General features: G+C 53.5%; 1 protein-coding gene across 2 annotated transcripts; it reads left to right on the top strand.

The window, feature by feature from the left end:
• The first annotated feature begins 13737 nt into the window (after positions 1-13737).
• On the top strand, positions 13738-15375 carry OTOS (otospiralin). Of its 2 annotated transcripts, XM_080670461.1 has the most exons (4): positions 13738-14008; positions 14260-14368; positions 14474-14500; positions 15107-15375. In XM_080670461.1, the coding sequence occupies exons 2-4, from the start codon at positions 14296-14298 to the stop codon at positions 15289-15291; spliced, it is 285 nt and encodes a 94-aa protein (XP_080526587.1). In that variant the 5' UTR covers positions 13738-14008; positions 14260-14295; the 3' UTR covers positions 15292-15375. The 2 variants fall into 2 exon arrangements, with proteins under 2 accessions (XP_080526587.1, XP_080526586.1); XM_080670460.1 differs by having other exon boundaries at positions 13738-14368.
• Positions 15376-15664: the final 289 nt, after the last annotated feature.

The raw sequence follows: 15664 nt of genomic DNA, 5'->3' as shown, positions 1-15664 counted from the left end.
TGACCCAGCAGGTCAGCTGTGTTTGAACCTGGAGCTGGGAGTCATACAGAGCCACCTCCACGAGGGCTGGTCATAGCCATGTCCAAACCCAGTGGCCAGAGAGCAGAGACAATGGTTGGGGTTGGGGCAGGGGCAGCGGGCATCAGAGAGGGGGGGCGGCAGAGGGAGGAGACCAGCTGTCCTAAGAAAAGGAAGGGGAAGGAGGGGCAGCTGCCAGGTGACTCCCCGGTTCCCACGGTCCCCTGAGAGTCCTGCTGCAGGATCCATCATGGGACCCCTCAGAACTGGGCTTCTTCCGGCACTTACCCTGTGCCACGCTCTTTTGAAAGGATCTCTCTTTCTTGCAACACCAGGACTGCTGCCATTTCTAAGGCTGTGCTCTGTGCCCCAGGCTTCTCCACTGACTCCACCACCCTTACCCCACTGGGAGTTGCTGGATTGATACCTGGTATCTCAGGTCCTCTGGGAGCAGCTACCCCACAGGGTCAGGCAGGTCCCCATTTGCACCCCTGTCTTCCACCAGGGTCTGCCTAGCCCCTCTCCCTCCTAGGCTGGCCTTCTGCCTTATAAACCCCGAGACTCCTCCCAGGCCCTTCCCTCTGCTGCCCCTTCTCACGGCCATGCCCAGAGGCTCTGTCTCCAATGCCTTCAACCCCAGTGGCCCTCCCTGCAAACCCTCGCCCATGCCCCCACCACCAGCACTCCCTCCCACTCTGCAGCTCCTCACCCAGCCCTGGCCCCCCGCAGACCCCTTTGGCTCCACCCCCCGCCTGGATTCCAAGGTTGATGGTCTGTGACTCAGGTCAGGACAGCAGCACAGAATCCCAGGAGGGCTGGGCTGGGGTGCTGGTGGCAGTGGCGCAGTACACATCCATCCATGAACACCCAGCCCCAGGCCCCCTTCTCCACTCCTGCCAGATCACTCCTGGAGGAAGGCCAGGCTCCAGTTTCATCAAGAAATGAGGCTATCTGTCACCGTGCCATCTGGCCACTCTAGGCAGATTTGCCAGAAATCAATTCCCTGAAAGCCAATTTGCTGATGGCCAAGTGAGTGATCGATTGCTGAGAGCCACCAAGCCTCCCACGGGAGGGGCACGTGTCAGAGAGATGAGAGCCTCACAAGCATGCAGGAGATGGGGCCTCTGTGTGCGGTGGGCGGGCTTGCGCTTGGCAGGCCTGGCAGTGAGGGAAGCACAGAGCCTCGAGAGGGTTGAGAGCTGACTTTTTGGAAGAGCTGCTGAGGGTGCGAAGGACTGTCCAGCAGGCCCTGAGCACCGTGTGGGCAACGGGAGGGTTCTCTGATCCCAGAATAGGCCCCACCTGGAGCCTCAGCCAGGGGCGGGAGCTGTGGGCAGGCAGCAGCACCAGGGAGGCCTAGCCCCTGGGTAGCCTGGCAGTTCCACGTTACCCTTAGGCCCTAAAGTCAGAGCCAGTGTCATCTGGGCACCTGAGGCATTGCTCTCTCCGAAATGCTTGACATCCTGAGGCAGCCTCCTTCAGTGTTGGGACCTCAGGACTGAAGGGGAAGAGGCCCCTTTCCAGAGCTAAATCCAATCACTCGGGTTAGCAGCCACCGGGCAGAGAGAGGAGCCTGTGCGGGAAGAATAACAGCTCCAAAGATGCCCACTGCCAGTTCCAGGTCTGAGCCTTCTTCGTATGTTACACAGCAAGGGAGATTTTGTAGCTAGACAGTTAATTACATTAAGACTCTGAGGGTGGAGGGTAACCTGGGTTGTCCAGGCCATGCAGTGTCCTCTCAGGGTCCTGAAACATATAGGGCCGGGCTGGAGTTGAGTCAGGGAAGGGGCTGTGATGGGACAGGCAGGTCAAAGGGAGGCACTGTGGGAAGGCCTGGACCCAACATCGTGGCCTTTGAAGATGGAGGAAAGGGTGGGCCACAACAGAGGAATACAGAGTCTTCTTGGAGCTGGGGAAGGCAATGAAGGGGACCCTCCACTCTGTTTCCATGGTGGCTGCACCAGTTTGCATTCCCACCAGCAGTGAATGAGGGTCCTTTCTCTCTACACCTTCTCCTACACTTCTTATTACCTGTCTTGTTGATGATAGCCATTCTAAAAGGTGTGAGGTGGTATCTCATTGTGGTTTTGATTTGCATTTCCCTAATAACCAGTAAAGCTGAATATCTGTTCATGTATCTGTTGGGCCATTTGTTTGTCTTCTTGGAAAAAGGGTCAATTCAGCCAAAACCGGTTTGGCTCAGTGGATAGAGCGTCAGCCTGCGGACTGAAAGGTCCCAGGTTCGATTCCGGTCAAGGGCACATAACTTGGTTGCGGGCACATCCCCAGTAGGAGGTGTGCAAGAGGCAGCTGATCGATGTTTCTCTCTCATCGATGTTTCTAACTCTCTATCCCTCTTCCTTCCTCTCTGTAAAAAATCAATAAAATATATTTAAAAAAAAAAAAGAAAAAGAGTCAATTCAGGTCCTTTGCTCATTTTTTAATTGAGTTGTTTGTTTTTTGCTGTTGTTGAGTTAAATGAGTACTTTATATATTTCGGATAATAGTCCCTTATTATAGGTAAAAAGTTAATAATAGAGCTACCATATGACCCAGTAATCCCTCTTCTGAGTATCTACTCAAAAAATGTCAAAACAGCCTGGCCAGTGTGGCTCAGTGGTTGAGCATCGACCTATGAAATAGGAGGTCACGGTTCGATTCCTCGTCAGGTCACATGCCCCGGTTTCGTGCTTGATCCCCAGTGTGGGGCGTGCAGGAGGCAGCCAATCAATGACTCTCTGTCATCGTTGATGTTTCTCTCTTTCTCTCCCTCTCCCTTCCTCTCTGAAATCAATAAAAATATGTTTAAAAAATGTGAAAACACTTTTGTAAAGATACATGAACCCCTATATTCATTGCAGCATTATTCACAGTGGCCAAGACATGGAAATAACCTAAATGTCCATTGACCAATGATAGATAAAGAAGATGTGGTGCATCAAAATACTACTCAGCCATTTGAGACAACATGGATGGATCTTAAACGTATCATGCTAAGTGAAATAAGTCAGATAGGAAAGGACAAAAAATATATATAGTTTCACTCATATGTGGGATATCAGAAAGCAACCAATGAACCAAACTAAACCAACTCATTGACTCAGACAGCAGTATGGTGTTCACCAGAGGTGGCGGGGGGGGGTGATGAAGAGGTCCCCATCTGCCGGCAGCCCCGCTCCCACAGCTGCTGCTCCCACACGCTGATGGTGCCAGCTCCACTTGCACCCGCTGATGGCGCAGAGCGATTGGGACCGGTACCAGCAGCAGGTGGGAGCAGTGGCTGCTGCCCCAATCGCCCCTCAGGAGCAGGGGGAGGTGGAAAAGCCCTCAGTGCTTGGGAGCAAAGAATTTTCAGTAACCACCAGAGATTCGCCCTGATGACAGCGACCAGTGCCCTGCCTTGGTCTGGCACCCCCACTCACCTGCTCCACCATCCTGCCGCAGCTGATGCCCACCATGTTCTGTGCGTGCCCCCTGGTGTTCAGCACATGTCATAGTGACCAGTTGTTCGGTTTTTCCGCTGTTCCATCTATTTGCATATTATGGTTTTATATATATATATAGATGTTACTGTAATACATTTAATTTTTTTTAAAAAAGAGCAATAAATCAATAGGTGCAGGAAAATGTGCAGGTCTTCTTTTTTTGTTGTTTTTTTGTTAATCCTCCCCCAAAGATATATTTTTTCCATTGATTTTTTTTTTTTTTTTTGAGAGTGTGGAAGGGTGAGAGGGAGGGGAGGAGAGAGAGAGAGAAAGAGAGAGAGAGAGAGAGAGAGAGAACATCAATGTGGGAAAAACACATCAACCGGCTGCCTCCTGCACGCCCCCCAACTGGGGCTGGGTATCGAACCTGCAACCCAGGCACATGCCCTTGACCGGGAATTAAACCTGAGACCCTTTGGTGCATGGGCCAACCCTCTAACCACTGGGAAACACCTAATCACTAACCACTGGGGCTATTCAGCTCTTCTTGAGGGGCTGGATGGGGGAGTGTGTATGTGTATTGTGTGTGTGTATATGTGTGTGCATGCATGTGTATGGGTGTGTATATCTGTGTTTCTGTGTGTGTGTGTGTGTGTGTGTGTGTGTGTGTGTGTGTGTGTGAGTGTGTATGCACAGGAACACGCCAGGCTAGGCCACTAGGGGGCAGGCTGACTCCCTGCAGCAGAAACTTCCAGTGAGGACCCTTCCTCTTCCTGCCACAGGAGCCCTGCTCTGGAAGATTCCATCGTCTGAGGACACAGGTAGGTAATTAGTGTGTGGTCCTCCTCTCATCCTCAAGGGCCCATCCAGGTGCTAGTCTCCATCAGTGTGGCTGCTAGGAGTTCGTCTTCCCTGCAAAAAAGGAAGAAACGGCCCCCTGCATTGTCTTGAATGTATAGGTAACATCTCCCCTGTTTTTGAGGCTGAGGCCCTGCTGATTAGAGGGCACTGGAGGATCTGTGATACAGAGAGAGGGCAGGAAAGGCAGCAGTCCAGGACCAGAGACCATGCGTGCAGACATGCTCCTGCCAGTCCCTGTGCCCAGAGCCGGGAGACAGCAGGTATAGGGCAGGGGCCTACGGAGGAACCGGATCAGCGGCTTCTCAGAAACCAATCTCAGCATGGGCAGAGAGCAAGTGGGCCATAAGCCTGGGACTGGTGTGGTCTGTGCCCACCCCACAGTCCTGACATGCAGGCCCTGCTGCCTCAGCCACAGGTTCCCCTGGGCCTGCTGCCAGGCGGGTGAGGGCCGTCTTCTTCCCGCAGGCTCCTGGTTCCAATGCCACCCTCTTCGGGACGCACCCTCACAGACACACCCCGAAACAGTCTTTTGCCAGCCCAGTCAGGTTGACAGATAAGTTAGCCCAGCCTGTGGCAGGAGAAGACTTGCCGATGCCTCGCTGAGAGCTGAGCCCTCCACTTCAAACGATCTTCTGAGTTAACTTCTGGCTGTGTGCGTGTCAAGCCTTGCCTTCCTCGTCCACCCACACATAGTTCAGGTGCCAGCGCTGGAGGGCACCTTTGTGATGTGGTGTGGCCTCTGTCCCCACCCCTTTCCCAGGAGCACAGCATGGGGCTGGCAGGCCCACTGCTTCAAGCTCATCCTTGTCCCAGGGCTGCTGATGACAACTGACCTCCTCCCAGAAGTGACTATTGACCTCATAAATTTGTCCCAAGAGACCACAGGTGCCCATGGCACTGGACACGGGCAGCAGAGCAAAGACAAGGGGCTCAGCTGGTTGCCAGTAAAATAGCAGGGTTCAGTTTTTGTTTTTTGCAGATACTGCAAAACTCTGTGACTGTAGGAACACAGCCTTGGGTTTTCCGCGGCTTTAAGCAGGTTCTCACACGTGCCAGATGTATGTTGCTTGCCTTTTGGGGATCCGATCCAATGGTGACAGACCACGAGCATAGAAGACAGTTCAGAATGTGAGCTGTGAGAAACCAAGATGGTGGCATAGGTAAACACCTAAACTGCTGCCTCACACAACAATTTCAAAACTACAACTAAAAGACAAAACTGACATCATCCAGTACCACAGGAAGGCTGGCTGAGTGGAAATTCTACAACTAGAAGGAAAGACAAAAGCACACTGAGACTCACAGGAGCTGCGGAAGGCAGAGGTATGGAGGCGCGCGTGCAGAGAAGGCTGGCAACTGAGTACACAGCTGGCTTTCTCAATCTGGAGGGAGACAAAAGCTCCCGACTGCTCTGAACTCCAGTTCTGGGCAAGACTCTGGGGACCCTGACTCATTCGGGGAGAAACTGGACTGTCTGGCAGTGGGCGAAACTCGAGGGCGGCTTTCTCTCAGAGGTGCTTGCAGCGATTACCGCAGGACACTGAGACCCAGGGGCCTCTTAGGGCAGGGCTGACCGGAAGCCATCGCTGTTTGCTCCACCCTGAGACTCCGCCCCATCCAAGCTGAGCACAGAGGCTTTTGCAAGTCTTGTCTCATAAGGGTGTCTCCAGCACAGAAGTTCTCCCAGCGTAGACACAGCTGATCCTCACAGCCAATTGGCCTGGAGGTCAATTCCTCCCAGAGATACCAACAACAATCAAGGCTTAACTACAATAAGACTGTGCACACAGCCCACAAAGGGGTGCACCAAGAGTGTCCACCTCAACTGGGGAGGCTGAGCCACTGGACCCTATAGGACACCTAGCACACAAAGCCACTCTATCAACTCAGGGAAGCAGCCAAAATGTGAGACAAAGAAACAGGTCACAAATGACAGAAATGGAGGAAAGCAAAAGACTGGATATAGAGTTCAAAACCACGGTTATAAGGTTTTTCAAGAATTTTCTAGAAAAGGCTGATAAATTTAGCAAGACCCTCAAGGATATGAAAAAGGACCAACTAGAAATTAAGCATACACTGACTGAAATAAAAAATAATATACAGAGATCCAACAGCAGACTAGAAGATCACAAGAATCAAGTCAAAGATTTGAAATGCAAAGAAGCAAAAGAACAGCCAACCGGAAAAGCAAAAAGAAAAAAGAATCCAAAAATATGAAGATAGTATAAGGAGCCTCTGGGACAACTTCAAGCGTACCAACATCAGAATTATGGGGGTGCCAGAAGAAGAGAGAGAGCAAGATACTGAAAACCTATTTGAAGAAATAATGACCAAAAACTTCCCCCACCTGGTGAAAGAAATAGACTTACAAGTCCAGGAAGCGCAGAGAACCCCAAACAAAAGGAATCCAAAGAGGACCACACCAAGACACATCATAATTAAAATGCCAAGAGCAAAAGACAAAGAGAGAATATTAAAAGCAGCAAGAGAAAAACAGTTACCTACAAGGGAGCACCCATACGATTGTCAGCTGATTTCTCAACAGAAACTATGCAGGCCAGATGGGAGTGGCAAGAAATATTCAAAGTGATGAATAGCAAGAACCTACAACCAAGATTACTCTACCCAGCAAAGCTATCACTCAGAGTTGAAGGGCAGATAAAGAGCTTCACAGATAAGAAAAGCTAAAGGAGTCCATCACCACCAAACTAGTATTATATGAAATGCTGAAAGGTATTCTTTAAAAAGAGGAAGAAGAAAAAGGTAAAGATAAAAATTATGAACAACAAATACATATCTATCAACAAGTGAATTTAAAAATCAAGTGAATAAAAATCTGATGAACAGAATAAACTGGTGAATATAATAGAATCAGGGGCTTAGAAAGGGAGTGGACTGACAATTCTCGGGAGGAAAGGGGTGTGGGAGGTGCAGGAAGAGACTGGACAAAAATCGTACACCTATGGATGAGGACAGTGGGGGGCGGGTAAGGGAAGAGGGTGGGGTGGGAACCAGGTGGAGGGGAGCTATGGGAGGGGGGGAAAGAGGAACAATTGTAATAATCTGAACAATGAAGATTTATATTAAAAAATCAATTAAAAATTAAAAAAAAAAAGAATGCAAGCTGCACCGCTGCTCAGAAAGACAAGGTCCTAGAAACAACCAGTGCTCACCAGCTGCGAGTGCCGAGCAGGTGTGGCCTCATGCACACAAATGAACATGTCCCCAGGGGCATGTGATATTGGAGTCATTTGGGGTTGTCTTAACTTGGGGTGCTACTGGCATCTAGAGGGTGGAGGCCAGGACTGCTGCTGACCTTCCCACCATGCCTGGGCAGCCCCACCCGGAGCTCCTCACCCTATGTCCGCAGTGCCAAGGTTGAAACACACCCAGCTGCAGTCTTGCCAGCTGTTGGAAAGAACAGTGACTCTAACATAAGACCTGGCAGATGTCTGAAATGTAGCATCTGACGAGAAGGTGCAGTTGTGGGTGAATGTGTGGGGTCTGGGTCTGTCTCTGTAGCACGTGTAACAGTCACCGCACCCCACCTCCCCCCCTCCCCCCCTCCACCCTCACCCCTCACCCTTCTGTGCTGGCACGGCAGGAACCTGCGAGGGCTGTCCACACAGGCACTGACATTGAGGACTCGCTCCAAGAAGGAGACAGAGCGGCCGGCAGGGGTGTCATCTTCTTTCTTCTTTTTGCTTTAAAAGTATTTCTTTACTTGCAACGTGTGCCCATTATTTGGCCTCCTCATGGGGAGAGCGGCTGGCGTCTCCCTGGGAGGAGCCAGAGCTGAGCTTCTGCTCTGAAGGCGGCGGCTGCCTCTAGACATCCAAGGAGACAGATTTAGCGTGTGTTTCAAAAGGCATTTCCAGCCTTTAATTCCAAGATGCCATTCTCGGCCGCCTGGCCCCTGCTGGGTGCCAGCCTCCCGGCTCCCCAGTTCCTTTCTAGTCTCACAATACCTGCTCTTGGATGAACCATGAATCTAGGACAACCAGCTGGAAGTGGGACAGGCAACCTGCTCTTTATCAACATCAGGGAAGGAAGAACCAGAAAGTCAGAGGGAGGAGGCGAGTGACCACCGGAGAAGCAGGTGGTTGGTGCCTGACGCCCAGCAGGGACCCTCAGGCAGGAGAGCACAGGAGCCCCCAGGGTGGCGGGACAGGCCCTGTAGCCTGGCTGCTCGGCCAGGCTGAGAAACACGCTGAGTCCCAGTTCCCATAAATCCGGCTTTTATGCGGCAATGAATGAGCTGAACAATGGATCTGTCTCAGGCCGCAGAGAATAGGCCCCGCCTGGGTCTCCCTCCCGCCACTAGGAGCCTCAACAGGGTGGGTCCTGTGATCTCAGGGCCTGTAAGCCTCATGAAGACAGACGCCTCCTTGGGTGCCAGCGAGGACAGTCCTGGTCACCTGGGGTCTGTGGCTGGCCCGGCCTCTTCCCCAACCACAGGAGGAAGTGCTTTGGCGGGCCCAGCTGCCTGCTGGCCCCTTCATCCCATTGTGGTGGGCACGGAGTTGGCCCTTGGCCTTGGGTGGTATCTCCCAACTTTCCCCAGGATGGGAACCCCTCCACTGACCCCTCCCACACGGCGCCAGCCTCTTCACAAACTCTCCACCCTGCTGGAGCCCACCCTGCAGATGTCTCACAAGCTGCATCTGCTCCACCAGCCACCACCACTGCCTCACTCTGCTGTGGCCCTCAGCCCTCCCACACCCCTGAGTGGACGCAGTGTGCTGGGGGCGTGTGGAGCTAGTCGGCCTCTTCTCCTGGGCAGCACCCCTTGCAACACACACCATGGTCCAAAGGGCACAGATTCCCTCCCCCAGATAAGTGTCCCTGTAAAGCTCACGTTCTCCAGACTGTCATCACCATGGCCCCAGCCCTCCCCCAGATGAGGGCGGCAGAGGGACCTTAGCACCCACTGCCCTCACTCAGCTCAGGGCCTCTGGTTTATTTGCACCAAGCACCCATGGAGAGAAATGCTGCCAGCCTAATCCCCAGCTCCCGGCCTCACCTCCCAAGCAGCCACTCTCACTGCTACAGCTGGTCTGCTCCTACATATTTCCAAAGAATAGGTTTACACTCTGTGATGGTCAATTGTATGTGTCACCTTGGCCAGGCCATGATAACCAGCTGTTTGGTGAAACACCAGTCTAGATGTCCCTGTGAAGGTATCTTTTAGATGAATGTAGATGGCCTAGCATTATGTGGGTGGGCCTTGTCTAATCAGTTGAAATCTTTAAGAGAAAAGACAGGTTTCCCAAAGAAGAAAGAATTCTGCCTCCAGGCTGTCTTTGGACTCAAGACGGTACCATCAGCTCTACCCTAGGTTGACATCAACCTGCTCTGTAGATTTTGGGCTTCCCAGCCTCCCCAATCCCATGAACCAATTCCTTAAAGTCTCTCTCTCTCTCTCTCTCTCTCTCTCTCTCTCTCTCTCTCTCTCTCTCTCTCTCTCTCTCTCTCTCTCTCTGTACACACACATCCTGTTGGTTCTGTTTCTCTGGAGAACCTTGACTAATACACACTTTGTGATGAGCAGCCTCTGAAGTGGCCCCTGGGGCCATCCTGCCGTATCCCCCCCGCTTTCCCCAGCTTCACACACCGTCTCCCAAGCCTGCCTCAGACCACCCTCTTCTCCACCCACCCTGCCAACCCCCCTCTCCTAGCCACCGTTCAGTGTATCTGCTCCAAGCCAGCCCCGAGACTGAATTCCCAGGAAAGATCTTTTCCCTCCAGCCTTGCAGAGACCAGACCCCATGCCCCAGCCACTGCTGCAGAAGAGAGGGGTCCAACAGGGACGCTCAGAGACCAGGCAGGTCACCCACACTGGGAGCCTGGGAGCGCAGGATGGCAGCACAGAGGGGCCTGTGGGGAAGCTTGCCCACACAGAGCTTCCAAATGCAATGAAAACACACACTTTTGAGGACTAAACATCCCACGTGGACCCACCCTGAGGGCTGCCACTGAGCCTCTGCCCTGGCTTTGCTGCCTGGGAGAGAGAGACCGGGAGCTGGGCAGGGGCATCAGAGCTGGGCAGGAGGAGAGCACTTAGCCCATCTGACCCAGGACCTCGCTAGCCCCCCTCCTCCAGGGTGGGGAGGGCCTGACGCAGGCTGCCTCCTCTGTGGCCTAGAACCCATGGTTGGACAAATTAAACTTGAGTAACTGTCCAGTAAGCTGCTGTCCTTTTCTGGCTGCAGTCCATCTCAGCTGAACTGGGACCTGATCAGAAATTCTCACAAGTCAGATGAAGAAAGGGAAGATTTTTAAGAAGCATCATGAGGACTTCAGACATGTTGGCTTTGCAAACTGTATTGTACCTTCACTGTCTGGGCTTTGACCATCTAGTCTTCCCAAACTCCACCTTTGGAGCCCAGCTTCAGGGATTCTGGGGGAATGGCGCCCCCTGGAGCCCACTCCTGGGATGCACAGTCCCTGCTTTCAGGTTTGGGTTTCAAAGCCTGGATCTGAAAGATCTGAGGTCCAGATTCCTATGGCTTGGGTTGCAGCCCTTCAGAGTTGTCATACCTGCATCAAATGCGGCAGTAGTTCCTAGAAATGTTCACCTTGAGTGGGCCTCTCCAAGGCAATGTGGTTTTCATCCAAAAACTCTTCAAGTTCATCAGATTTCATGACATTTAATTAAATCCTTTCCTTAAAATGACAAGTACTGTTGGAAGTTGTGGCTTTGGGAACAAAATAGGTGACTGTGAGAGGTGTCCCCTCACCTGGTGGGAGCAAAGGGGCAGACCTGGGTGGGTCACAGGCTTTGTGGAGGGAGCAGAGGGTCCTGCCCGGATGCCCAGGGACAGCTGTGTGGGCAGCCCGAGGACTCGGCTCTCACACTAACTCGGTGAACCCGGTGAAACCCTGACCTGACCCCTGGGTTCAGTCCATCTGGTTCTCAGTGACCTCAGGTCCTCAGTGAACTCAACAAGAGGCGGTGCTGGGTGCTCCTGAACCAGGCAGCAGGGGGCGCCCCAGACCACCTAATTGGGAGCATTGCAATGCAGGCTGAGGACAGGCCCCAGGCCTCACCTGGTGTAGGTGAAGCAGCAGAGAAGGTAAGGGTCCCCAGGCAGTTGCCCTGGCTGGATCCCTTCCTGCACTGCTGCCGAGCTCTGCAGCCTGCCCTTCTGTCGGCCCAGTTAGCTTGGGAGGGAAGCAGACAGGGTGGCCTTTGTCCTCTCCATCCACCAAGACCAGAGCTTCTTCTCACCCCAGGCAGATGGGACCTTCAGAGGCCTCTGGTGCATCCTGTGCAGGTGGGGACAGGGGCTGGGGGAGCAGGGGAGCTGACCCGCCCCAGGCAGTGGTAGTCACCCAGGCTTCAGAGCAGAGTCACCTGGGAGATTTTATAAACACTAAGCTGGGCCCTGCTCAGACAGTTACAGTAAAATCCCACCTTAGGAGACTGGGGGCTGGAAATCCCCACTAGCTAAAAGATCGGCAGGTCGCCCCAAATGGGTAGCCAGGGTTAAGAACCTCTGCTTTGAAAGCCAGGCCCTGGACCTGCTCAGCGCCCTGGTAACCAGATAGAAATGCAGAGATCCAGCCCACCACTGAGCTCTTGAGTCAGGGCCCTGAGAGATGGGGGCCCAGCGCTCTCCATTCTAAGGTGTCCCCTACACGATTCTGACCCTGCCCAGGTTCAGAACCTGCCCATGCCTCGTTATCCTGGCTGCTCTGGGGCCAGCAGCAGAGGCATCTCCTGGGCTGGGATCTTGTTAGGAATGCAGAGTCCAACTTGCTGAATCAGAACCTGCATTTTAACAGGACCCCTGGGCAATCTGTGGCTCTAAGTTCCCCACTGAACAGGAACAATACAAGGCTGGTGTGCGAGCCCCTGGGGAGTGGCTGCTGAGTGAGGGGGCAAAGGAGTTGTCCTCCAGGGGGCGGAAAAGCAGGCCTCCAGGTGGGTCCTCCAGATGAGGCTCTCCAGGTGGGGCCCTCCAGGTAAGACCCTCCAGGTGCAGATCTGCAGGTGGGGCAAAGGAAGGTCTGCAGTCAGGCCAGTAAGGGAGAGTGGCTTGATGGGCTCAGGAAGAGAGAAAAAGCGTGGGGCGGGCATGGGTGGCAGTGGCTGTGGAAGACCTAGGAGGTCAACCCAGGATGGAAGGTCAGAATGCTAAGGGAGCTGTTGGTGGTGGTTTTGTGAATGTGTTTTTCCCTACATAAAAGTAATAAATTAAGGATAATATATATATACCCAGAAAGAGGAAACAACAGGTATACCCATAGCTCCACCCTCCCACACACCATCATTGCTCATCACTCATTTTTCAAGGTATAGTTTTCCACTGAATAGTTATAAAGATGCAGTACATGTAATTTTATTTTCATTTTTCACTTGAATAGGGACATGTGGGCAGACTCTGGTGAAGCTGGGGACCTGAACCTCTAAATTCTGCTGAACCTCCTTTGTCTGGAGAAGCCATCCTTCCTACCCATCTGGGACTCAGTCCCCCCTCACCTGAAGAACCTGCATAGTCTCCCCCGAAGTACTTGTCTTGCAAGGGGCTGCTGGTCCCCCTCGGCCCAGCCTACCGTGTCTCTGCTTGTAGATCTAAGACCAGATCCTGAGGTTTAGAATTGACCTAGAAGATGAGGGACCCAGAGTCACCACATGTGACCATTTATATCAACAGAAACCCAGGGAACAGATATGGGGGACCAGGGTGGAGGTGATATAATACTGCATGGACCTGAGGGTTGGCTTGGGTCCACTTGGCAGAGATTCTGGATTCCCTGGTGACAGGGAGTGGCTCGTTGACAAGGGGGCTGATGCAGAAGGAGGCTGAGAGGCCAGACTATTTGCCCCTGAAGGGGCAGGTGCCCAAAGGCTTGGGGAGCCCGGGTGTGTGCTGGACGGATCTATCACCTAGGACCTGCTTGCCACCCTTCCCCGCCTCCCCCAACGACGTGCCATGCACTGTGGCTGTGAAGAACACGTGGGTGAGGAAGCCCTCTGTGTGACTTGCACTGATGCTGGCGACTGCTGCCCTGACTTGCTCCTGGACTTAGTGGGCGATGGGACCCCCTCACGCAGGACCATGAGGCGTGGCTACCATCGTGGGTTTAATCAGAGCAGCTGGACCCACAGAGACCCTGGGACAGCTACCTTCCCAACACAGTTCAATCACTGCGCTTACATAAGCAGGAGGCGCCGGCCTGCAGATGCAAAGTTGGGCTGGACACCCCCACTTCCTGCCTGCGACTCTGCTCAGCCTGTTCTGAGGTGGGGGCCCCTGATCCAGGGCTCCCTGGGGGTCCCGTCCTGCCTCCTGGTCCCCAGGCCAGCTCTGTGATTACCCTGCTTCTGTGAGGGGGGGGGGGCGGTGTCAACCCCAATGTCAAACTCAGAACATCTTCCTCTCTTGGCACAGAGGGAGTGGATTTATGAGTGCCAGTGTTGAATTCATTCCTAAAACCCTCCAAAGGGGCCTGTCCAAGGATGTTTTTCTCCCAATTTCATCTTTGGATGAGACTGCAAAAGTGCCCCCGTGGGAGTCCACTGCCAGCAGGGTCACAGAAGCCCTCAGTCCTCTGGCAGGAGATGAAATAAATTTAGTTTGACTGTTCCCGTAGGTGACGTCTCCGTCCTTGTCCGGCCTTTTATAAAGAGGAGCCTGTGTGCTGGTGGCTGATGCCCATCGGGCTGTGGACTGAGGCTGAGGGACAGGAGCGGCCAGGTAACCTCGGACAGGCAGCTGATTGGGGGGCGGAGGGGCTGCAGTTTTTTAAGTTGTTAAAATTAAATAAGGCCAATGAAACATGGGTTAGCCTCAGAATAATGGCTGGAAGCCACTGAAATTGCTGTGAAAACACTGGGAACTTGTCTTTTCACTCGAGCTTTTTCCAGGAGCTGCCACTTTGGGGGTGGCGGGAAGAGCTGGGGGCCTGGGGGTGGGTGGCCCCACCTTTCTGGTTCCTCCTGCTGCAGGTGGACCTGACCCAGTCTGTTGGTCAGACGGTGGGGATGTGCCTGGGGAAGATGAAGACCTGCCTGCTGCCTGGGGTGGCCCTCTGCCTCTTGCTGGTGCCTCTGGTAGGTGAGTGGCTGCTTTGTCCCTCTTCGTGCCCCTCGGGGCAGCTGGTGCACGGCAGGGTCCTGCTCTGAGGCTCTCCTGGCTGACTGCTCTCCTCTTTCTTTGCAGGGGCCAAGCCTGTGCAGGATGAGGGAGGTATTGCATCTGCCTCCTGTTTCTTTTCTCCTGTTGGTGGGGGCAGGGGAGAAGAAGGGTTGGGTGGGCACTGCTTCTTATTCCGAGAAGATGAAGGGGAGCCCTGAGTCAGCTGGAGGTAAAGCCCTGTCCCCAGAGAGACTGGAGCCCCTTCCCCAGATGTGCCCTCCAGGCCTCTGGAGACACACCAGGAAGAAGGGAGCCAGACTCTGCATGGTGTTGCAACCTCCAAGCCCCTGAGGACGCAGACATTTCACCCTCAGTACAGTAGCATACAGACTCTGGGGATGGAATGGGGGTGGGGGTGGGGGGTGGTCTCCTTTGATATCCCACCAAGGGTCCCCCACGATCCCACCACAGTGACCCCTCCCTGCTCAGTATGTCCGGGACAGGGGCTAGGACCCCCCCCCCCCCCGCTTCCCCTACCCTCCTCACCAGGAGTCAGGGCAGGGCTAGCTCATCCCCCACCAGGAGGCCCCAGATGACCCAGGCTGTGCTCCCAGCTGGGAGGGTCCCTTCACTGCACTGGCCCTGCTGGGCACCTCCACCTGCCTGAGGCCCCCTGGAGGGCAACCTGGGAACAACAAGCTGTCATGTGTCTTTCAGACCCATATGCCGAGCTGCCCGCCATGCCCTACTGGCCCTTCTCCACCTCTGACTTCTGGAACTACGTGCAGTACTTCCAGACGCTGGGGGCCTACCCCCAGATCGAGGACATGGCCCGCACCTTCTTTGCTCACTTCCCCCTGGGAACCACCCTGGGCTTCCACGTCCCCTATCAGGAGGAGTGAGGGATCCCCAGCCTGGTGCCCTGGCCTCATCAATAAACTCCTGACTTAAAATGCATATCACATGCTGTGGCTTTTTTTCAAGACACAGCTGCACTCGGGACCCGTTTGCCTTCTCACCCCATCAGAAACCGATCTAACAAGCTGCAACTAGCTTTTCCACTGAAATGAAATAATAGAAAGGACTAGCTATTTAACTGTAGATACTAGTATTTGGACCAGCATCTAACTACAGAAATTATTACACCTAATCAGAAACATAGGGCTTTGTGAAACGTGTGTGTTATGTGTTATGTTGGGTGGGATGGGTGATGGAACGTGATTTCATGCTCTGAGAGGCATGGCAGGTGGTCCTTTAAGATCACTGCTGCAGCTG

Source organism: Plecotus auritus (assembly GCF_963455305.1).
Source record: "Plecotus auritus genome assembly, chromosome: 5".
NCBI classification, from domain to species: Eukaryota; Metazoa; Chordata; class Mammalia; order Chiroptera; family Vespertilionidae; genus Plecotus; species Plecotus auritus.
Note: the sequence above shows the minus strand (reverse complement) of the source record. Positions and strands in the feature narration are given on the sequence as shown.

What these genes read in the sequence shown, in the direction of transcription:
- OTOS (XM_080670461.1), top strand. Translation starts at nt 14,296, where the DNA reads ATGTGCCTGGGGAAGATGAAGACCTGCCTGCTGCCTGGGGTGGCCCTC. An exon ending in CTTGCTGGTGCCTCTGGTAG is followed by an intron (nt 14,369 to 14,473) that starts GTGAGTGGCTGC and finishes CTTTCTTTGCAG; the next exon opens with GGGCCAAGCCTGTGCAGGAT. An exon ending in GCCTGTGCAGGATGAGGGAG is followed by an intron (nt 14,501 to 15,106) that starts GTATTGCATCTG and finishes TGTGTCTTTCAG; the next exon opens with ACCCATATGCCGAGCTGCCC.